Below are 24,649 nucleotides of genomic sequence, written 5' to 3' on the forward strand. Positions count from 1 at the left end.
GTAACAGGCTACCGCTAGCCTGTTACCTTTAGTGGCTCTGCAGAGCGCGTTATTCATTCTTCATGCCTTTCCGAATACGTATTCACTATTTGGGAACATCCATACTGTGAAGGGCCCAATTCAGTACCCTAAAATCCAGGATCGATCTGAACCCTCCACCCTTCTTGGGTACAATAAAGTAGTGGCTGTAAAACCCCTTCTCCACCTCAGCTAGGGGGACCGTCTCTATTGCATCCTTCGCTAGAAGGACGGTGATGTCCACCCAAAGGACAGCAGCACTCTTTCCTCATAGTGAACTAAAAAGAACGCTACAGAACCTGGGCAGGTGCCTTGCAAACTTAATCGCAATTGGGTCGAATGGTCCTGAAAAGCCAATAGGGCAGGCTGGCACCAAGCATCCAGACACCATGCCAATGTCCTCAGTGGAACTACATTTGATGTACCTGAGGCAAGGTTCCTGCAGCATTGTGGAGCAAGGCTCGCCATGCCGAAAGACATCATGTCCCTCATGACGCATGGTGATGGATGAGCAACACCAACCTTGCTCCTCAGGTCTATTGAATAAACCACTGACACATACAGGAACCTGAGTTTGCAGAGGTTCGTCCTTCTGACTTGGCAACAGACCTGGCGCATCAATACGTGAGCAGTGTATCTGTGTCTGAACAGGCTTTGATGCCTAAGTTCAGTACCTGGCCATTGTGAAAACGAAGCTTGTCCAGAAGCATTATAAGCTCTCGCCACAAGAAATGAAGTAAACTTACACGCCCTGGACGGGAGTCCCAGGTGGTGGCAGTTTGTGGGCAAAAATGCTCCGCAATAGCATTCTCCACATGGGGGACCACCATGAACCCCCCCGCTGGACCCCCAATGAGGGCGGTGAGAATGGAGGAGCTGGTGTATCGTGTTCTGGCAGAAAAAGATGCCTACCACAATTTCATCAGCTCCTCGTGCACTTCCAGGAAGAAAGGATCTGGGGCGGAGCACGGCTGAGTGTTATGCTTGGTCTCCAAGAACCAATCATCCGGTCAAGAGCGCTCAGGACAGGGTGGAGAAGTCCATTCAAGCCTGATGCTCTCTGCTGCCCAGGTAAGGAAGGCTGCCATCTTGGCGTCAGGCTCAGACTGACACACAGCACCTGGAATTGCCGGTTTAGTCGAGTCATTCACTTCTGATCGGTCAGACCCGCCCTCAGATGCTGCAATAGATAACTTATCCTCATCGCGAGCCCCGAATGAAAGATCGAACCTGCAGGTTCTCAAACTCATTCAGAAACTCAACTGGAGAGCACGTGCGGTGGGAAGAATGAGAGGTTCATAGGAAATCATCTGGCAGAACTGCTCCCGCAACATCTCCTTGCTCTTCTTTAGTGCACATCAAAAGAATGCGAGCATGAGAGCAACGTGCCCGATAGCCATGTCCTCACAAGTAGAACGTAAACCATCCTAAAAAGCTGTTTCAGCATGGGCGTGGCCCAAACACTGTGCAAAGCAATTGTTGCCTGTCTGAGGGTGAGATGTACTGCAACTGCAACCAGAAGGTCATGGACGGAAAGGCATGGTGTGTAATACACAATCCGACTATGAATTCTCTTTTAGAGAAATTGCTCTTTTATAAGAATTTTGCTCTCGAAGATCACAGTCGAAGCACACAGGACAACTCTCACTACACTTACAACTCTCACTACACTTAAACTGTGTAAACTTCATATAAACTCTCCATCTTGTTTTAGGTGATTGTGCAGCGCTGTCTGTCTGCCAAGAGCCTGTCTCATGTGAAAGCGGGCTGCATCCTGTGTGGTTACCTCAAACTTCTGCCAATGTTCCTCATGGTTTTCCCTGGCATGATCAGCCGAGTGCTGTACACAGGTAAGAAAGACTGGCACCATTCTGGGTGAGAAGGGTGATAAACTGATTAACCATTTTGTACATGTCAACAAATATTTTGACTAAATCTTAACTGAGTGATCTGAGTGATATACGGTGAACATAGTCTCAGAGAACTGGAGTTTTGCATAAAGTCTGGTCCACTTATCTTATATATTATCATAGAATACGCTAGCAACTTATTTTAGCAAACACCTACCTACTTAGGCAGGTAGAGAGTCTGATTTACACTTTAAGCAACCATCCGCAGTTTTGTTTGAAGCAATGTTGTTATTGTTAACTACAACTGAATCTATTAAAAAAAAATTGGTATATTGGAATAAAGCTGAAATAATATGAAATCAAACACAACTAAAAAATTCAATTAAATCTTAAATTAATAAAATTAAATAAAAACTTAAACTTAAAAAATAGAAATGAAAATTACAAATAAGTTTAAGTTAAAATACTAAAATTATTAAAAAATACTGAATTTGAAAATAAAGCTAAATAAAAATTTAAAAATGGCAAAAGCACATGACAAAAAGACAAAAAGTTAAACTAAAATTAAAACGAAAATATAAAAATAAAAGCCAATTCATAATGTTAATAAATACTATAAATAGTATACTAAAATAATATTAATTCCCATGTTTTAATTAGTTATTTAATATTATTAATTCATTTAATTAATGTATTAATTGTGCACCTTAATAATAATAATAATAATAATAATGTTTTTATTCTTCTGATAAACAATTATATTTTTAAATTGTGTTGAACAGCAGACTTAATAATAATTAAATATCAGTTCTGCATATGGGACATTAAACATTATAATAAAAATGACAAACATTAAAATAAAAATGAAAAATGTAAATATAAAAATTAAAGTTTATTTAAAATGCTAATAAATACTCTAATACCAATAATACTGAAATAATACTAAAATAACACTGGTTTCAAATGACATTTCAGGGAGGGTAAATCTCAAATTCATGACTGTATAACAATTACAGTGGTATATGTAAAAGTTATGTGGACTTGTGATAAGTAATTCTGACAATCCGAAGGTAATGCACACCAACTTTGTGACATTTTTGTATGCAATATGCATCAGAAGGTCATTGAATTGTCAAAGACTATTAAAGAAACTAATGTTTGTGGTTATCCTCTTGTTTGTGTCAGATGAGATTGCATGCGTGGATCCAGCAGAGTGTGACTACTACTGTGGAGCCAGTGTGGGCTGCAGTAATATTGCTTATCCAAAACTAGTGGTGGATCTGATGCCAAACGGTAAAGAATAATCTGATATATCTATTTCTGTCTCTTACATCTCTAATAGACTGCTTTGATAGATCTGTCTGGTGATATGGCTCTAAATTGCTGTGTGTGTTTACGAAGGTCTCAGAGGGTTGATGTTGTCCGTCATGCTGGCCTCTCTGATGAGTTCACTCACTTCCATCTTTAACAGCTCCAGCACACTCTTCACCATAGACATTTACACCAAGATCCGCCCCAAAGCCAAGGAAAAGGAGCTCATGATCGCTGGGAGGTGTGTTCGCGTGTCTGCTTGTTTGTGTTGGATATTGATTTTCTTATTTTGTGAGCAGAAACTGAGATGAATAGGCTCTGAGAGGCTTGTGTTCATGTGTTTAGGGTGTTCATGCTGTTTCTGATTGGCGTGAGTATCGCGTGGATCCCCATCGTTCAGTCGGCTCAGAGCGGGCAGCTCTTCGAATACACTCAGTCCATCACCAGTTATCTGGCTCCACCTATCGCCGCTGTCTTCATCCTCGCCATTTTTTGCAAGCGAGTTAATGAACCAGTGAGTTAAATTACATTTCAATGTAGTAATTTTTGCTAGTTTGAAGTTTTAAAATTGTATTAAATATACTTTTTTTTATGTTTTTTTAACAAAAAAAACATCTAAATTTGGCTGCAGATTATTATGTTGGCTTGACAATGTGCTAAAACACGCTAACAGTGTGTTAAAACATGCTAGCAACATGCTAAAACATGCTAGAGACATGCTATCAACATGCTGAAATAAGTTAACAATGTGCTAAAACATGCTTGCAACTCTTTAAAATCATAGATCATATATTCATAGATACCTCATTAATGGCTGATACTATGACCCATGTAAGCCGTCCGCCAGTTCGAGAGCAAGTTTGTCTGTCTGCAACCAAAGTTACATGCATGTATGAATATCTACATCTGCAGTAGACTTCAGCAGATGATTTTGCTAAACTACAATATAAGAAGACGAAAGCATTAGCTAACACATCAAAAAGCTACCATAGTTTAAAAACCTGTAATATTGAGTTATAAAAACACAAACCAACACATTCTCACCTGTGAAATGTTATCCCATTTCTTTGGGAATTTAAGTCTCAGAGGTTTTTACAACCAGAGGCTGCACAATATTGTGACATCTTGGAAAACTCAAGATGCCAAAATTTTCAAACTTCAAGCTTTTCAAAGTTATTTTAAACGTCCAGACCTGCTTTGTCAAGTCAACATCAAGTTTGTCATCAGATTTTACTCATCTAGTTTTCTGTCTGTTGACGTATGTTGTTGATGTGTCCTCACAGGGTGCTTTCTATGGGTTGTGTATTGGTCTGTTGGTGGGTCTGGCACGTATGATAACTGAGTTTGCCTACGACACAGGCAGCTGCGTGAGTCCCAGTAACTGTCCCACGATCATCTGTGGTGTGCACTACCTCTATTTCGCCCTCATCCTCTTCAGCCTGTCCTGTATATTGATACTGGGCATCTCCCTCATGACCAAACCCATTGATGACAAACATGTAAGCTCTTCTTACAACTAAACTATAAAGTTCAGAATACTTATGATTTTTTTATGTTTTTGAAAGGAGTCTCTTATGCTCAAGACTGCATTTGATCAAAAATACAGTAAAAACAGTAATATAGTTTAAAGTAACTCGTTTCTATCTGAATATATATTTTAAGATGTAATTTATTCCTGTGAAGCAAAGCTGAATTTTCAGCATCATTACTCCAATCTTCAGTGTCACATGATCCTTCAGAAATCATTCTATATTGATTGATTTAATGCTCACTTATTAGGGACCGAAGGTGCTTAGGCATATTATATCTGTTGGCGTTCTTCTTCTTCTTCTTCTTCTGCTTTGGGTGTCTATGATAACCCATAGAACCACTTGCGGGAAATTTATGAAATTGAAAACACAGATAGAGGACAGCCCTGAAGGTACTCAAAAAGTTTTGTGGCAGCTCCACCTTGTGGTCAATAATTATGAATGAAAATTCAAAAAATGCTAATAGCTTTTGATTAGTTTAGCCTATTATCATGAGACTGGTTTTGATAGATTCCTTGGATCTTGCCGAGAACATCGATACCAATTATGCCATAATCAACTGAACTTCTTGTCCGCCATTTTGATTTTCTTTGAAAACCTGCTTTTTCGAACTCCTTCTAGACCGCTTGTCCGATTTTCACCAAATTCGACTCGGATCATGTTCAGACCATGCTGGCAAAAAGTTATGGATTTCGTGTCAATAGACAAAACAATTTTTGTTTATTACGTCAACGAATTTGATGGCATGATGCCAAACTGCATATGAGGCTGTATCTCTACAAAGCTTTGGCACACTGACACCAAACTGTGTGCCATTGTCACCTAACACTGACCTCACCAGATAAAATTGCTAACAGCGACACCTACTGGTCAAAAGTGATAAACTATTAATATATAGCCATTAACCATTAATAATGCCATTTCTAAAAATGCTAATAGCGTCTAAACAGTTTTGCCTCTTGTCATGTGGCTGGTCTTGTTAGATTGCTTGGATTATTCAGAGAACATTGCTACCAATTATGCCATAATCAGCTGAACTACCTGTCCGCCATTTTGATTAAGTTGAAAACATACTTTTTTCGAACTTCTGCTAGATTGTTGGTCCAATTTTCACCAAATTCGATCCAAATCATCTTCAGACCATGCCAGCAAAAAAAAAGTATGGATTTCGTGTTGATAGGCAAAACGTTTTTTTGTTTACCACATTAACAAATTTGATGGAAAGGTGCCAAACTTCATCTGTATCTCAGCAAAACTTTGACCCACTGACACCAAACTTTACGTGTGTCATTGCCACTTCACACTGACCACACCACATCAATTTGGTAAAAATTTATAAACCATGAAATCATATTACTAGTGACTGAATTTATGATTTTTCAGCCTTAAAATTGTCTTTAATTACTAACTGTAATAACTAATAACTAATGGTCTGATCCTCCTGCCATGCTTATCTCCTCATTCTGCTCTTTTGTGCTTAGCCCATTAATTGCTGCTTGGTGCTATATTTCTCAGTTATTAATAATGATTCTTATTTTCAATATTGAAAACCAAGATTGTGGAAGCCAAGATTTTTTCACAACCATTTTGTTATTCTTTGTTCAATAGAAAGTTCAATGAACAAAATTTATTTTAAATGGAAGTTTTTGTAAAATTATAAATGTCTTTACTTTCACTTTTAATCAAATTAATGTGTCCTTGCTGAATAAACGTTAATTTCTTTCCAGAAAAATATTAAACAACAAAAATAAAAAATGTTTTCAACATTGATAATAGTAAATGTTTCGTAATCGGTAAATCAGCATATTAGAATAACTTCTGAATGATCATGTGACACTGAAGACTGGAGTAAAATGAGTGAAAATTTAGCTTTGAATCACAGGAAAAAATTACATTTTGAATAATATTAAAATTGAAAACTTTATATACTACTGTTCAAAAATAGCTATATTTAACAACCCCAAAATTTTGAATGGTAGTAAGGGATATATATATACATATATAGAGAGAGACAGAGAGAGAGATTTAGATAGAAAAGCATTTTCTCTGTCATGGCCCCTCATTCTGTGGCCCCTTGTTGTTTTACAGCTGTACAGGCTCTGCTGGAGTTTGAGGAACAGCACTGAGGAGAGGATTGATCTGGAAGAAGATGACTGGACTGAAGATCAGGATTCAGACTCTATGCAAACAGAAGGTACATCTGCACGATCCACCAAATATGTACCATCAGATAGCACTCTCCATTTTTGTGTGCAATGAGCATCACAGGGCTCAGTGAATGGACTGTGAGTGTGCCGTTGTGACGCTGAGACTCGGTTAGGGCCGTAATTAGTTGATTATATTGTAGTTCTAGGAAAACCAAAGGATGTTGATTCAGGCACATGCCTTACTTGTGTAAATTATTGCACACATAATGTATTTTAAAGTGCCCCTATTATGTCATTTTTAAGGTTCCTAATATTGTTTTGGAATTTTTCTCCCATTGCCATAGTTCCATGTTTTGAACACGCATTAGAAAATATAAACATCTATTATGTATACCATACTTACAGGTTGTAATTCAGTGGAGTCAGCTGGTCCATATAAACTGGGTACTGAGCCATCTTTCAAGAGCAAGTGTTTTGTGAATCCCACGTTGAACTCCCCGAGATTAGAGAAGCAGTTGTCAGTAAAATGACATAATAGGGGCACTTTAAAAACATACTTACATAGTTTTAAAAACAATTAACTGTTTCCGCTTGCCTCTTGACCTTGCAGAGGTGCATGAGGATCCAAGCTGTTGGAAGAAGGCCTACAACTGGTTCTGCGGCTTTGATCAAGGCAATGCACCTAAACTGACTAAAGAACAGGAGGCAGAGTTGAAGATGAAACTCACAGACACCACTGAGAAACCTCTATGGAGAAACGTGGTCAACGCTAATGCTATTATCCTCCTCACTGTCTGCATCTTCTTCCATGGTTTCTTTGGTTAAAGATCACATCAGTATCAACTAAATCTATTAAGGATATTAGAGCTGTATTGTGTGGACAGAAATGTTGCCTTATCTGTAACAACAAGCTAAATGTGAGTAATCTGATTGTAAGTTACAAAAGTTCCTCTTGAAACACTCAATACTTCCTTATAATATCCTCAACATAAACATCCTTAAAGCTGCCTGCGGTTTTAAAATATTAAAATATTTTTTACTTTCATTTTAAACTCAAGACCAAAACTGATTGTTTTCCCTTGTAGCCATGACAAATCTTATGTAAATCTTAACTAATGTACTGTACATTTGACAATATTTACTGCAAGTTCTACCTTTATACCTTTGACATATTACAGAGTAATAGTTTCAACTAATAATATAAAGTTCTAGTCCGCTTTGTAGTATGTTTCCTGTAAAGTCTTCTGATGCATTATGATTGTCACGATGCACACACACAAGGAACGAGGAGACGCTGGAGAATACTTTACCAAGACTTTATTTACAGAAACCAAGGGAGACGAACTCAGGAAGACGTTTAACAGCGGACCGAGAACATGGGACTGGGAACACTATTTATACACACAGGAGGAGGGGATGACAAGACACACCTGGGAGCAATGAAACACTAATCAGGGGAGGAACAGGAAACTAACCAAATAAGGGCATGGGAAGGCACATGGGGAGCAGGACACACACAAAACATGGAACAGAGTCTGACATAACGCCCCCCTCCGGAAGGCGTGTCCTCACGCCATATAACATCCAATGGGGAGGGGGGGTGGGAACTCTGGAGGTCCCTCAGGACAGACACGGGACAGTGGGCCTCCAGAGCGGTACCCGTTCGGGGTGCCATGGCGGATCCGGGGACTCGGGAGGCCATGGCGGATCAGGTAGTTTTGGAGGCCATGGCGGAGCAGCCTCCTCCCTGGCGTACTCGTAGAAGGGGAGATCGAGGCGAGCTAGGGCGGCGACGCGAGCGGCAATTTCCATCGCCGCAGGGAGGAAAAGCCAGGAAACAAAAACTTACAAAAAACACGGCAATTAAACACGGGGAAGGGATGCCGCTTAGTGTTTGGTCCGCTGTTCTGTCACGATGCACACACACGAGGAACGAGGAGATGCTGGAGAATACTTTAACCTTTGTACCTTTGACATATTACAGAGTAATAGTTTCAACTAATAATATTAAGTTCTAGTCCGCTTTGTTGTATGTTTCCTGTAAAGTCTTCTGATGCATTATGATCAAATCAATGCAAAGCCTTTTTCTGTGCTATTTTTAAGATGCCTTTCATCTACCAAATCTACCAAAAAATTGAATAAAATAAAACCCTGGAATATATATATATTGTTGGTCTTACTATTTGGTAAGTTTAGATTTTCTTGTAAGTAAAAAATATATGTCATATATATATATATATATATATATATATATATATATATATATAGGATATATAGGAGTTGCAAGTCATCATAATGGTATTTATTACATAATCATATTACCAAGAAAATAAACCCTGGATGATGATGAACTTGGATACGTGGCTTATAATAACTTGCGCAGAACTGATCTGCTTAATTACATGTATTATTTTAATATCGGGTGCAAATAATCATTTAGTCAAAGAAAGTGCGTATATTTAGACAAACCTGCGTATCTGTTTCGGGTGGCCATTCTGTGTTAATAAGTAAATCATATAAAATATTCTCCTCTTCGTCTTCTAGAATTATATCACCTGCCATGTTTTCTCCACGTCACACTACGGCGGTCTGCGAGGTACATATTAATGTACCGATTATCTTTCATATATTTTCTTTGAAACCATTCAGGTGTCCTAAAACTACACACTTCAGCTTGTAACTCATCAGATATGAATGAAAACTCAAAACTTGTGGATTTTTAAAGGACAGCATTCACAACTTTCTCCTTGTTGATGCTAAAAAAGGTACTGGAAAAAAATCCATCCATCTTGGAGACAGGTAGGGAAGTCTTTCATCCATCATCTCGTATGCATCTGCTGTGATGTGCAGCGCTCAGAGGGACGAGATAACCTGAGACAGCAGCAGAATCACAGGAACTTTGTGTCTCCATGTGAGAAAGATATCAAGATCTCATGAATTAACAACACCACTCGTCCAAATCCACAGACTCACCATTAAATACTGTAACACCCAGCATATGCAAAATACCATGATGGGAGCAAAGGCTAACTCAGTTACTAGTAGTGATGTTAGGTGAACAAATGCTTGAACGAATCGGTTCTCAGGAAGTAACCGGTCAAGCTGGTTCACAAATCAAACTGAATCAAAGAGTATAGAAGACCTTCGAAATCAAGGCATTTATAAGACTGGTTTGTTCATTCTTTATACTGTAGACATGTAGAACATATTATGTTTCAATATGTGTTGACAAATTAATTATTTGAATTTTTCATTGATACAACATTGCATTGTTGTTAGAAAAGAAATGCGTAGAGACGTTATTGCTGGATGACGTCAGGAACCGATTAATCGGCTTTTTGAACTGTGAACAGAACTAACTCTGTTTTAACCATAAAACTTACCTATACATAAACAAACAAAAAACTGAATAACAACATGAACTTCCCTACCCTTACCAAAAAGTAGTATACTTCAAGTTTATTTTAGTAAGTATACTTAAGTAAAGTTCAAGTATATTTTAAGTATACTTTATGTTGTAAGTATACAAATATCAGTGTACTAGTAGTATACTTGTAAGTGTACTATTTCAATACTCCTTGGGACTAAATTGGCCGTTTCGGTTTCTTCTTCACTTGTGTTTTTTGGAAATTCTGTACAGAAGATGTGTACTAGCGCCCCCTACCGTATAACAATGAAAACACGGATTCTAGGAGCACAATTATAGCTAAAATATGTCAAGTATACTTAAATGTCATTTTAAGTATATTTCTGAGAAGTACACAAAGCCCATTTCTGAGAAGTACATAAAAAGTAGACTAAAAGTACACTTTCCTATTTTTAGTTTAAAAGAAGTATATTAATAGCAAACTTGAATAAACTTCTTTTTCGTAAGGGTATCTCCTTGACTACACAAATAACCAGGAGAAAAGCAGTTTCAAACACAAAAAAGGCACCCACCTCCCCACAAGTTTCCTTACAAAATTCTTTAATTCTGAACAAATTCACAAGTCTTCAACTAAGTCCACAGTAGCACCAATGGTTAGCACTTGATAGTAACAGAACACAATAGCATTATCTGGAACCAGCGAAAAGAAGTTAATGTGACAGGATACAATCTGCATCCCTCTCAGCTTGCTAGCAGTGCTAGCTTTATATGCTGACTCTCTCCTGGGTGCAGCCAATCAGTGGAGCTGAGGTGAATGGGCAGTGGATCAGCAACAGGTGAACCCCATCGCCTCCATGACGGTGGTAGCAACCATTGAGAAACTCACTCTGCGTTCCATTCGGAAGGGCTCATCCCTATGCCCTAATCCAGTGGTTCTCAAACCTCTCCATGAAGTACCCCCAGCCCTGCACATTTTGTATGTCTCCCTCATCTATCACACCTGATTCAACTCATCAGCTCGTTAGTGGAGACTGCAAGACCTGAAGTAGGTGTGTCAGCTATAGGGAGACATACAAAATGTGCAGTGCTGGGGGTACTTCATGGAGAGGTTTGAGAACTAATCCCTTCAAAGGGTTTACCCTCCGGAGTGAGAGATTCGAAGAGATGAAGGGTGTAGGGGTCAAAAAAACTATTTTTTTGGAATGCACTTCTGCGTCATCTTAACGAGACGATCAAGGAGGCGCCTTCGTCATACATTTTGTACGACGTTGACCCCCAGTCGTCTTTTACATTTAATATGATGTATATTTGTATACGTAATGTAATGTAATATGTATTTGTAATGTATATTGTGTCTATGTATTTGAAACATTTGAATGGACTGATAAAGGTAGCTGTAAAGTATTTTGTTGAAGTACAATGTCGTTTTGACCATAATAATGTATCAAATCTAACTTGTAAAAAATTACAGTAGTATAGAAAAATACTATAAATACATTTATAGGTGAAGTCGAACTGTGTGACGCCAAACAACTTCCCTGTGCAAAGGATCATGGGGGCCCGAAGTGTAAATCCTTCATTCCGAAGGGCCCTTTGAAGTGGCCAGTTCAATATGGCGGCCATGATTGTTTTCACTCCGAAGTGCCCTTCGGAGGGTGATATATCCCGTTTGGAACGCACCAAGAGTTGCGAAAATGGAAGTTTGAAATGGTTGATCGTCACGTGATTCACGTAGATTTCAAATAGTTCCAGGAAGTTCATAGCGGGCAATTAGAATACATTGAGTTAGAGAAATAGAACTGCGATTTTTTTTGGTAATTAGTAGGCAATTAATGCATTTATTTACAATATTTATAAAATACATCGACTTGTATATGTAGTATGTATATGTAATTATATCAGTATTGTTTTTAAAATTTAAAATCTGCTAATATTTGAGGATTAATGTGGTCAACTATCGTTACCTGCCTTGTTAACATATTTTAGGCTAAACCTTGGTTAAAGACTGTGTTTGTTGTTTTATATATATATATATATAGAGAGAGAGAGAGAGAGAGAGAGAGAGTAATGTAAGCTATTTCCACTCAAATGGATATACATAATATATCACAATATCAATCTTTTTTTTTCTTTTTTTCTTTTTGCAAATCAAGCAAACTTTACAAAGGAAAGGTATGATTTAATTCTGATCATCATCTGATTTTGATTAGATTTTCTTATTATTTGGAACTTTTTATTTGTTTAAACCTGATGTAATATGTAAAATCGCTTCCATTACAATCAACAATATATATATATATATATATATACACACACACACACATGAATATATACATATACATATACATATACATATACGTATATGTATATATATATATATATATATATATAGTATCATGGTAACTGAGGGCCTAGTGAATCTTAATGACACGATGTTTAGTGTGTTGGTGATAATAAGTGAATTTCAAGATTAAATTAAGTGAAAATTAATCTTGTTTAATGTTTTTGATTCTGGTTACCCCTCAATTATTAATATATAGATATATTTGTAGTATATTCACATTTAAAACAACTTTTTACACATTTAAACATATATTTTATGTATGTTGACTTTTGTTATGCTTTTATTTACAGTATCATGTATACATTTATTATAAACTGAAAAGCATGTTGTCCTTGTATAGTCTACACCATAGCTTGCTGTGCTGCATGGGAATGCTCCTGTCACTCACATAAAGTAGTATGAATGAATGGTTTCCCTACTGATGCGGAGAAGAGACAAAAACTAATAAACACATAAATCAAATATAAAAAACAATAATAGAATTAATGCTGTCAAACGATTAATCACATCCAAAATAAAAGATTTTGTTTGCATAATATATGTGTGTGTTCTGTGTATATTTATTATGTATATATAAACACACACACATACAGTATATATTTTGAAAATATTTACATGTATTTGCATGTCTATATTTATATAATTTATATTATAAATAATTTTAATATACTGTATAAACAACATATTTTTCTGAAATATATACATGCATGTGTGTGTATTTATATATACATAATAAATATACACAGAACACAAACATAGTATGCAAACAAAATCTTTTATTTTGGATGCGATTAATTGCGATTAATCGTGTGACAGCACTAAATAAAATATAATAAAAACAAGTTTTATTCAATTCACATTTATTTGTATAGCACTTTTTATTATACACATTGTATCAAAGCAGCTTTATAGAAAATGAATGTTTCTACATTACAAATAAGAGTTCTGTTATCAGGTGTAACTGTCAAAGTAATGTTCATATGGCAGAAATTAGGCTGTACAAATCATGCAGTTAGTTGACATCATGTATTCAGCAGAAACAATGAACACATTAAAGCAATGATTACATGATGTGATCATGTTGATTATACAATGCAAGGAAAATATGGCAGCTTGTATGTTTATTCAGAGTTGGCGTCATCTGAAGTTCTCTCAAGGGTTGGCATCATCTCTTCACAGGTGCTGGTCAACTGAAGTTTTCGTAAGAGGCTGGATATATTCAGCAGGAGCCATCTAAATATAGCTATAGATTACACCAACAAAAAGTGATGTAATCATACTTGGGAATTGGCACTTTTTTGCAAAGAACATTGAAAAACTTGCAAAACCCAGTGAAGAGACTCATTGTGAGTGTGATGTCTCATTACAGGGAGTCTTCAGGTGGTTCTTGTTCTGAAAGATAGAGAAGGAGAAAAGCACAGGAGAAATGGTTAAGTGATGCTCCATCATATATCAGTCCTGTGGCATCACTGCTCCTCCACCACACAGTGCTTCTACAGTAGCTAAGATGTTTAATTATAAAATACAGTAATAAAGTACAGGTTTACTGTGATTACTTCAATAATACAGTAGTGGTATATAATACATTTTTGGTAGTTTAGCCTAGTATGATTCTGAAATGGACACTGCTCACCCATTTTAAACTTTTTCATTCTCACTTAAGTCCATCAGCATCCTTTGCAATAATTCTAATAGTTAACTTCCCACCAGCAAAAATCACTTTTAAAAGCCTTAATTACACAACGATGAATGCAACTGCATGAAGAGAATGAATAATTTCCCCTAAAACTACTAATTTAGTGAGGAATAATCTAATAATAATGCACAATAAATTTTAATGCACAAGGTAATTTGATTAGCTGTGCTGATAATATAAAAAAAAATTCTATAAATGTCTTACCTTTTGAAAGTTCATCACAGCGGTCTCTTTTGCTGCATCTCTACGGCGCTGATAGTATTAGCGCTAACTTCCAGGAATTATTGAGAGGCTCCACGATCCGCCATTGCTGTATAAAAACTGGTCCATTGGAGTGAATGGAGTTGACGCAACTCTGTTTCTCAACGGCTCTGGGTAGCAGTAGACATAAAAAAGAAAAACAAAAGAAAACAAACCAACCACAGGGCACATAGCACAATCATAAATAAAATGTGTCTCAAGATGTAACATTAACATCTTACACATGCATTCCAGCCTCTGATCAAATCAGATAAACTATAGCCTGAATGCGCCTTCTTATGAGCAGTACGTTTTTCAACGCTATAATGCATGTTGAAATCATACAATAAGAAACGAGCCTGATATTAGAGAAAAACTCCGAATACAATCTCAGATTAGCAGCCCATTTAAATGGTTCCATAATGAATTAATCTGATCTTGAGCGAAGGAGCCTCCACTTTCAGCTTTAAACATGTGAGTCTTCTCTGACGAAGAAATCTCAGATTAGCGGCATGAATTAAAACTGAGCGACGAAGAAATCTCGCTACAATATATTTATATTTAATGGTGATTTGAGCGAGGTTCTTAATTTCTCCAAATTATGGCCTTCCTGTAACAATCGCGTATCATTGTAGTCATTTTGATGCAACAGCGAATTAATGGTGTAATTCTAGCCTAGTTAACTAGTCATTTGCTATTGTCTGTGAAGTGAATGTGCTGTTTTGATTTATGAATGAAATTTGTATGTGACACATCAAAACTGACCACGTGGAAATTTCCCATGCATGTTTACAGCAAGCAAGTTCTGCTCAGTTTGTATGTTATTGTAAGTGTGCATCGGTCTCTTAGCAACGTCTGACCCCAGAAGTTGAGAGCAGGCTCTTTCAGTCACAGACACTTATGTAAACAAATAACTGTGTGTGTGGCCAAAGCTAGCTCTTTAGCAGCCGTACATGCATATAAGCTTAGCCCTTTACCTCAGCTGTTAGCCATAAGCATCCGACTAGTATAAAGTGAAACATTTAAACTACACTTTCTGTTTGTGCTCTCACATTCTGTTTAGTCTCAATTAGGTCGGTCTCTCCCTACATACTTTGGTTTTGTGTTATTTTTATGATAAATTTATTCTACCTCTATTTCATTAAGCCGCGACTGCTGTAACATTAGCTTATATCCAGTTAGGCGTGTTTTCCCTTTTTTTAAATTTGTATATATACCGTTTGAATGTGTAGCGTCTGGACCAATCAAACACACAATATATATTTTGTTAGCTATATTTAACAAATACTCTGTAACCCCCCTCAGTTAACAAGCCATATGAGGACCTATGGACCTTTCCCCCGAAATGCGTAACACCCTAGGATGTCTGCAACGACACCAGGCCCCCCCTGGTCCCCATGGCAACTAATGCTGATATCACTGGTTTTATGACCCACGGAGGCACGAGAGCTCAGCTCTCCCCCGGCCTCCCCCTGCCCTTCTCTATCACCTAGCGGTTGTACTTACATCAGCAGATTCGGCACATTCGCGATAGAAAAGCGACGCTTTCCAACTTCATTAACATGTTATGGTATTACAGCTGTGAAATTACAAACAAAAATTACACATTCTGAGACATGAACTGAAATGAATTGTGAATTTTATTAACATGAAATTGTCCTCCTCCCATTTTCATCTCAAAATTTTGGGGAAGCTGTGCCTCCCCCGACGAGCCGCCACTGCCGGCTTTTGCGCTTTCTATTATAGGCTACATTTTTTAATCTATTATTTTTTGCTCGCATATCTCCAACAAAATATTTGTTGGCCTACTGTGCCATAATGTCTGCCTTCAGTTAAAAAGTTCAGTTAAAAAACATTTGTTTTGCTTAACCTATATTCTAAAAATAATTTTAATGTCATACAAAAAACGTCATCGGCCGTTTTTAAAATGTATTTTCCTCTCTATTTAACAGCCTTAACTTGCAATAGTGAAAGACCTCTCCCCTCAGGTAGATTAAATGTTTTCCTGCCTTGCTAAATTTTGGGCTCATGATCAATAAATTGCATTCGCCCAAACAGATTTGCCAAAATCAAATCGCGGATGTAAGCGCGAGTCCTGCTCGCTGTGAAACAGGAGCAGCCGGCAGAGGATTCCACTTGGTCTTAAAGCCTTCATCAAACGGCTACGTTCACAAATAAAACAATATTTTGCACATAAATAATAATTAATTATCAATTGAGAATTTGTTATTCATATGGTCTGGTGACCACATATTTTGCGCAAAAATAATGATTAATTATCAATTGAGAATTTGTCATTCATATGGTTTGGTGGTCATATGGCGTATGCCTGCGAATACGGGACAAACTGTCTTCATATGGGACGCTTCTTTGATGCCTTAAATATGGGCATATTTCAACCCCATACAGCAGTGGCATGACAGTACCGAATTTTCCCGGTGCTCCCGATTAGCCAATCCGGGCCTGTGTACGACCATTCTCTGTAGATCCCACCTTCTCATGTGCCACGATTGGTTGATGATGTACAATGCCAGCATGTTATTGGTCAAACTACTTTTCTATCATTACCTTCAGCAAGTATAAAACCGGGGAAAAAAAACAATATAGAAATCCTGGCCAGGACCTACGGTCAAACCTACCTAAAGTTTTTAGGACATCGTAATTTTACTTTTACCTTATTTTACCTTACCTTTAGTTTATTTGACCAGCAGCCAGACAATGTTGAATGGAGCAACGAGTCCATGTGCCCAACAGTGAAACCTACCCCCACACAACTCAGGCAAGCTCAAGTTGGTACAGCAAAAAGAGCAAAGTGACACCGCAAACATCAGATTTCTGGTGACATTTGAGTAGAACAGAGGGTTAACAACCACCTGTTGCCTTCCTGCCACCACCACTAGGTCAGTCTGAAACTCTCTTCACACTACAAAATCTCCATAACTATTTCCTGCGACCCCTAAAAACACCTGCCCTCTCATAAGTGAGAGTCTAACCCAGCTGTTCCTAATTATGGGTACCACGGATAGCCTACTAGCTAACAACACCTACAAACAACCCCCTGCCCCAAACCAACTGACTTCTGGATGACAGGTGATACTACTTCAACATCTGCTGCACAAGCTCGAGGACCTGTACCGTGCTACTGCCTACTTCACCAAAGCACACCACCCCCACAGCATCCGCTATGGCACAAGCCCCATTCCTGGAAGCACCAACAGCCAGAGAGCCACCACGACCTTCAAGCCTTGTGTGTCAGAGGCATGTCTGATTTTCCTGCTTAATTTCTGTCGCTCGCCGTTGTCTACAAGTCAGACAACAATACTTGAAAGTGGGGAATGTGATGGCTGGACAAATCAGACACATTATTATTTGTTATATTTAACAAGTAAACCAACAGACCCCTCACCCAACAACTGGACTGGGTGCCGGGATGTCTGTGAACAACACCCAGGCCACTGGTTACTGTGGCAGCCATTACACCTTAGCCAGATAAGATAGCTTTTATGGCCCAGTGGAATTCAGAGAGAGTTTTACTGTCATTTAATTCACTTCAAAACAGACACATACTTCCCATAGAAAATAACTTCTTTCATAAATTCATAGATAAACCTTTCTATGAATGAACATGCATATCCTCAGGACATTGTGTGTATTATTACTGTTTGTGTATTGTCTTTTGTATTGTATACTGTTTTACGCATGCTTTATGATAGAACCACTAGTTAATGTAACCTCAATCCTATACAATTTTTGGTATCTACGAATTCATATTCTGATTATCTAAATGATAGTGTTATTATATGTTGATACCTATGCAGCATATTAGTATTATAAGAATCTTTTTTAAGAAACTTATAAGAAGTTTTTGCACCAACACCTAATCCAGTTAAATATTCAAAATATCATTGCTTGAAGACAAAGGATCATAAACTTTCCCTCCGAAACTTTAAGTTACTATTGGCTCACTGATGCCCTGGAGGTGTGACCTTGCTAAAAGTTAAAAGGCCTCACTACTCTGTGACCTAACTCTCTTCTACTGTGCTCTTACTGCTCTTACTCTCCTGCCTCTCAGACATACAGTCCGACTGCGATGCCACGGGTACTCCTCCACGCTGGCAGGACCTCAAAGCTGCAATAAGCCATGTTGCAACTTTCCACCTGGGAGAGAACTCTCCCGACCACCACCGAGTCAGAATAACATCTTTGGAGTTCATCAATCTTCAAACCGGAAAGACTCGATCGCTACTCCAACACCATCAAACTGTTGAACCATCAAGACTTCCTGTAGTATATATATATATATATATATATATATATATATATACACTGTATATATATATATATACTGTATATATATATATATACTGTATATATATATACTGTATATATATACTGTATGGATAATACTTTCCGTACCCACTGTATATATATATATATACTGTATATATATATATGAAGAGTTCATTTGCAAAACCAGATAACTTTTTTTATTGTGCATTCCAAGTAATATCAATCAAACTGCAGTTGGGTTGTTTTAATTAAGTAATAATAACTCAAAATAAATACAGGTAACTTACAAAATGTAAGTTAATTGAAAGTATGTTTTTTATACATTAAAAGTTGTTGTTTTTTTTTTTTTTTTTTTTTTTTTTTTTTTTATGCAGATGCCAGTGGCCTGTAGCACGAAGTGAGATGAACAAACTCAGAGTTGCAGAGTAAGTTTTGTGTTGACAAAACTTGACAAACCCAATCCGGTTTAGATCAGGATCAGCTGTTGCACAACCCTCGATATAAGCATTAGGGGTGCTTTTCAATATCCCTCCTCGTTTCTTCACTCCTCTGTCCTCCATCCTATGACCCGGAAACCAATCGAGCTCAGCCATCTTGAAGGACATCTCAATTCTCTAATTGCATTGCGAGGAGGTGAGGATCGAGGAGTGAGGAGGCTTCCAGAGGAGCTATATGAGCGAGGATACACAGGTGTATCCTTTGCGGAAGTGTTTTTTTGTCGAAAAAGCTGACGCACGTATAAATTCTCCTCCCCCTTCACATCTGTTGTAATCATTTTTATTTATATTTTACCTTTAAATAAACCATACATGTCATTTATTTCAAACAGGGCATCTTGCTTTATTAATATTTATTATGAATGTCTTAAATAACAAACTTTAACAACATAAGGGCAGATCCCTTTAGCGCAGCTGATGACGCTTTGAAGTGACACTAAAGGGAGCAAGGATATATCATTACTTTGGGATATTGCACTCTTGCGCCATCTGCTGAAGTCACCTATATTCACGCTTGAAAGGCCAATGATGCATGCCGACGTGGGTGGGACTACCTGCCCTTAGCATATAAATGCGGTCGCATGCGTCATTCCCTTTGTTCAGTCCAGCTCTTCACCGAGCCTCCTACTGCGCGGGGCCCAGAGGTGTTGTACCTCGTTTCCCTCCTTCTGCGAACAGTAGTTATATGCATAGCTCAACGTTCCCATTCAGTCGGTTCACTCGGTACAACACATGACTATGGGGCATATATTCACGCACCGCAAAGTCGCCGAACTAAACATAAGGGACCAGCACTGCCACATACCCCGTGCATTTCACGGGAGCGACGGCCCCTGGCTTGCAACCCCTGTGGTAAGCACGGACATAGCTACCGTTGCCGTAGTGACATCTAGTCGGCAAAACCGAACAAATGCGTGCGGTGACGCCCAACTAGCTGCCGCACAAATGTCCTCCACAGACACCCCTCTAAACAATGTCCATGACGTCGCCATGCCCCTTGTTGAGTGCGCACGCACCCCAGCAGGCAGGGCCAACCTTCTTCTCTTGTATGCAATAGAGATTGCCTCCACAATCCAGTGTGCAAGGCGCTGCTTAGACAGCGGCTTCCCCCGAACCGGTTTGGCAAAACATACAAACAGCTGATCAGAAGGACGCGTAGCCTGCGTCTGTTCCACATACATGCGCAGAGCCCGCACAGGGCACAACCCATGAAGCTTCCTGTCTTCCTAAGAGTCAATAGAGGGGTTTGACAGAGCGGGCAGCTCAAAGGAGAGCACACTATATGCCCCCGACAAGACTTTAGGTGTATACGCCGTGTTTGGACGCAACACCACTCTCAACCCATCCAACGCAAACTGGATGCATGTGGGATGCACTGACAGCGCATGCAGATCGCCCACACGTTTCGCCGACGCCAGCGCCAGCAGCAGAGACGTTTTATAAGACAACATCCTCAGATCCAAGGACTGTAATGGCTCAAAAGGAGGTTCACACATGACCTCCAGAACCAGGTCCCATGACGGCACCATTGACTTTGTAACGGGCCTCAGGCGCCGTGCCCCTTTAAGGAATCGAACGGCAAGCGGGTGCGCACTCGGCACAGCACCATTTATGCCCTCATGACAGGCCGAAATGGCCGCTAGATAAACTTTCAGCGTGGAATGGGAGCGACCCCCTTCGAACATTTCCTGCAGAAAAGTAAAAATCTCTGCAATCGGACACTGATACGGTGATAAAGATTTCCCCACACACCAATCTACAAACATGCGCCACTTCAACGCGTAAAGCCCTCTTGTTGATGGCGCTCTAGCGCTCTGAATTGTGGTCACCACATTGATAGGGAGCCCTGACACCATCAGATTCTCCCTCTCAGCGGATAAGCCCACAGAGACCAAAGCCCTGGCCGAGGATACAGAATCTGCCACCTGCCTGTGACAGCAGGTCCTTCCACAGGGGAAGACACCACGGTGTCCCTGACAGTAACGCCATGATGCCCGTGAACCACGTCTTTGCTGGCCAGCAAGGTGCCACCAGAATCAGCGACAGACCCTCCTGACGCACCTGATCTAGAGTGGGCTGTATCAGATCCACCGGTGGAAATGCATACAGCAGGGTCCTGGGCCATACATGCGACAGAGTGTCCACACCCAGCGGAGCGCTCCTGTCTGTGATCGAGAAAAACAGCGGGCAGTGTGTGTTTTCCGCAGACATAAAAAGATCCTCTTCGGCCTTGCCGAACCAATCCCAGATCTGGGTTACTATTCGCGGGTGCAAGCGCCACTCCCTGACCTGTGGACCACCCCTGGACAGCATGTCCGCCCCACCATTCAGATGGCCCGGGATGTGCACTGCCCTGAGTGACGCTAAATGTTCGCTGCTCCACATCAGGAGCTTCCGTGTCAGCTGTAACAGGGGAAGAGAGCGAGTACCGCCTTGCCTGTTTATATACAAAACCACTGTCGCGTTGTCTGTTCTGACTAGCACATGTTTGCCCCGCAATCGCTGGGCAAAGTGTTCCAGTGCCAGACAAACAGCCTGCAACTCCAAAAAATGTATGTGACGCCGTCTTAGCGCCATTGACCACTCCCCTCTTACAGAGCTCCCCTGGCACAGAGCTCCTAATCCATGTCGACACCACTATACGTGACGTTACCCTGCACAGGGGAATTCCCTCTGACGACAAAGCAGGGTTTCCCCAGGGAATCAGAGCCCGAACGCACAAAGGCGTAATCATCACCTGTATGTTTAAATGTCGTACGGTATTCAGCCTTGTGCTCAGCACCCATCTCTGGAACGCACACATGAAGAGGAGACCCAGCCGGATGACTGCTATCATTGAGGCCATGAGCCCCAGCAGTCTCAACACCAAATGAAACCGGACCTGCTTGCCCAGCTGAAACTGAGCCAGACAGTTGTGAAAATCCTCCGCTCTTCATACTGACAGCATAGCTGTGTTCTGTACAGAATCTATCTCTAAACCGAGATATGAAATCTGCTGATTCGGAACCAGGGAGCTCTTCTTGAGATTTATTAAAAATCCCAGAGCCCATAGATTTGTAAACAAGTGCTTGTGTCTGCAACACTGCTTGCTCTCTGCTGTCCGCGGCCAGGAACAGGTTGTTCAAATAGGCGAACACTCTCATGCCCCGACGCCGTAATGGTGCCAGCGCCGCCTCCACACATTTTGTAAAAATTTCCGCAGATCCAGGATAGGTTGTAAGCCCCCGCTTTTCTTTGGGAGGAGGAAGTAACGGCAGTAAAACCCATCTTCCATTCTCTCCCGTGGCACCACTTGAATGGCCCCTTTGCCGAGGAGAACACAGATTTCTTCTCTCAGCACTTGGGAATCCCTTTCTGAAACCGAGGTTGTAATTACTCCGCTAAAAGGAAAACTGCAGCTGATAGCCCCACTGAATCGAGCAAAGAACCCACAGTGTTGGTGCGCACGCGCGCCACCGTTCGAGGCAGACAGCGAGGATCCCCGTCATCCCCCGGGGAAGCCCCGCATCTACCCGCACACAATGCTGGATATGACATATCACTGCATCTTTTCCCTGTCGGCACATGGCCAGATTGCGAGGTTAGAGTTTCTAAAACATTTTGCCTCTCTAGACCAATCAACACATGAGTTATACTATGCTGAACACAAAGTTTTTTTATTGAAAAATAACTCAAAGTTAAACCCGCTCTCTTGCAGGGTTTTTTTCTGTACCGAGAGAAGAACACGGCCGTCTCTGGGCCGACATTCCTCCCCCTCCTGCAGGCTAGGGACTGGACAGCCCTTTCTTCCCCCAGGGAAATGTCCACCTTTCGTTGAGGGCGGACCCTTCCTTCCTGGCCCCGCCTGCTGCTTAGGCTGCATGCCCAGTTTCCCAAGCACCAGGCCTTGGTGCTGTCACTGAAGCCGGCCTTTTGGCCAGTGGTGACCGGAAAGGCGCCCCAAGCCCTTGGTGAGCAGCCGACTGCGCTGGCCTGCTGAACCTCCTAGGCATTGAATCCCTCAGCAACTCCGCCTGCTTTTTAGAGTCCTCAAACCATGCCTGAAACGCGCCGAGGCCTTCTCCGAAGAGTTCCGGATGGGGAGATCGGGGCACTGCCCCACCGAGCGCACGCTCCACAAACGCCACACGCCGCTCGAGCGTGGAACGATTGAGCTGCCGGCAATGTACACATGCTCCAGGGTTGGAGAGAGCCAACTTAGCGTGGACAATCCCCAGACACACCAGGCAGTGCTCGTGAGTATCCTTTTCAGACAGTGAATACCATGCCATAGGACAGGGGCGAGATTCTTTTTTGTGCTTAGACATACTTACTCGAAAAAGAGTTTGTTAGCCTTTGTTAGCGGAGCTAAACTTGAGCTTAAGAACCCTTTTCTTCGTCTGTCTGTTCTTTCCTTAGTTTCAACAAGGATCACCACCGTGGGCTTTCTCTTGTGAATGTGGCGTAATGGTGTTCTAGCAGCACGGTGAAGAGCTGAAGAACAAAGGGAATGACGTATGCTACTGCATTTATATGCTGTGGGCAGGTAGCCCCACCCACGTCGGCATGCGTCATTGGCCTTTCAGGCTTGAATATAGGTGTCTTTAACAGATGGCGCAAGAGCGCGATATCCCATAGTCATGTGTTGTACCGAGTGAAGCGACTGAATGGGAACGAGGATGCACAAATAAGAATTGAGCACCGTCTGTCAACTCAGGTTTGATCCTGTCAGGATTGGACTTTACTTTTTGTGTTTTGCTCCCCATGTGCTCACCGTGACCCAGTTTCTCCCTCATGTGCCCTTATTTGGTCGTTCCTGTTCCTGTCCTCGTTGTCTATTAATTTGTCATTCTGTTCACCTGTGTTCCTCCCAATTGCCTCGTTAAGTCATGTATTTAAGTTCCTGTCTGTGCGTTCCTCCTTTGTCGGGTCTACTTGTTGGATTACGTGTGTTTACCCCTGTTCCTGTTGTGGATTTACCCCTGTGATTCTCTCATTAAATACTGTTTATGTTATCCATGTCTCCATCATTCCTTCTAGGGATGCACCGATACCGATACTGGTATCGGTATCGGGCCCCATACTGAGCTCCTGTACTCGTACTCGATAAAATGCCCCAATACCAAACGCCGATACCACACAGCATGTGATAAGCGCCATATTCAGACAAAGAATTTACCCCTGTGATTCTCTTATTAAATACTGTTTATGTTATCCATGTCTCCATCATTCCTTCTAGGGATGCACCGATACCGATACTGGTATCGGTATCGGGCCCCATACTGAGCTCCTGTACTCGTACTCGATAAAATGCCCCAATACCAAACGCCGATACCACACAGCATGTGATAAGCGCCATATTCAGACAAAGAAACACCGAC

At 40.4% G+C, this 24,649-nt stretch overlaps 1 protein-coding gene and 1 pseudogene across 1 annotated transcript in view; one reads left to right on the forward strand and one right to left on the reverse strand.

Moving 5' to 3' along the window:
• Window positions 1-7,779, forward strand: part of LOC107688629 (sodium/glucose cotransporter 1-like) — a 30,920-nt gene extending 23,141 nt beyond the window's left edge. Inside the window, exons 9-15 of the mRNA XM_016486348.1 lie at window positions 1,733-1,868; window positions 3,054-3,161; window positions 3,270-3,420; window positions 3,525-3,693; window positions 4,463-4,678; window positions 6,797-6,902; window positions 7,466-7,779. Of these exons, the coding sequence (XP_016341834.1) occupies window positions 1,733-1,868; window positions 3,054-3,161; window positions 3,270-3,420; window positions 3,525-3,693; window positions 4,463-4,678; window positions 6,797-6,902; window positions 7,466-7,680 (1,101 nt within the window). The 3' untranslated portion in view covers window positions 7,681-7,779. The remainder of the gene's footprint in view (window positions 1-1,732; window positions 1,869-3,053; window positions 3,162-3,269; window positions 3,421-3,524; window positions 3,694-4,462; window positions 4,679-6,796; window positions 6,903-7,465) is intronic.
• Window positions 7,780-20,104: 12,325 nt separating this feature from the next.
• Window positions 20,105-21,674, reverse strand: LOC107688443 (uncharacterized; annotated as a pseudogene).
• Between the last annotated feature and the right edge of the window lie 2,975 nt (window positions 21,675-24,649).

Source organism: Sinocyclocheilus anshuiensis, unplaced genomic scaffold (assembly GCF_001515605.1).
Source record: "Sinocyclocheilus anshuiensis isolate Anshui unplaced genomic scaffold, SAMN03320099.WGS_v1.1 scaffold205, whole genome shotgun sequence".
NCBI lineage: Eukaryota > Metazoa > Chordata > Actinopteri > Cypriniformes > Cyprinidae > Sinocyclocheilus > Sinocyclocheilus anshuiensis.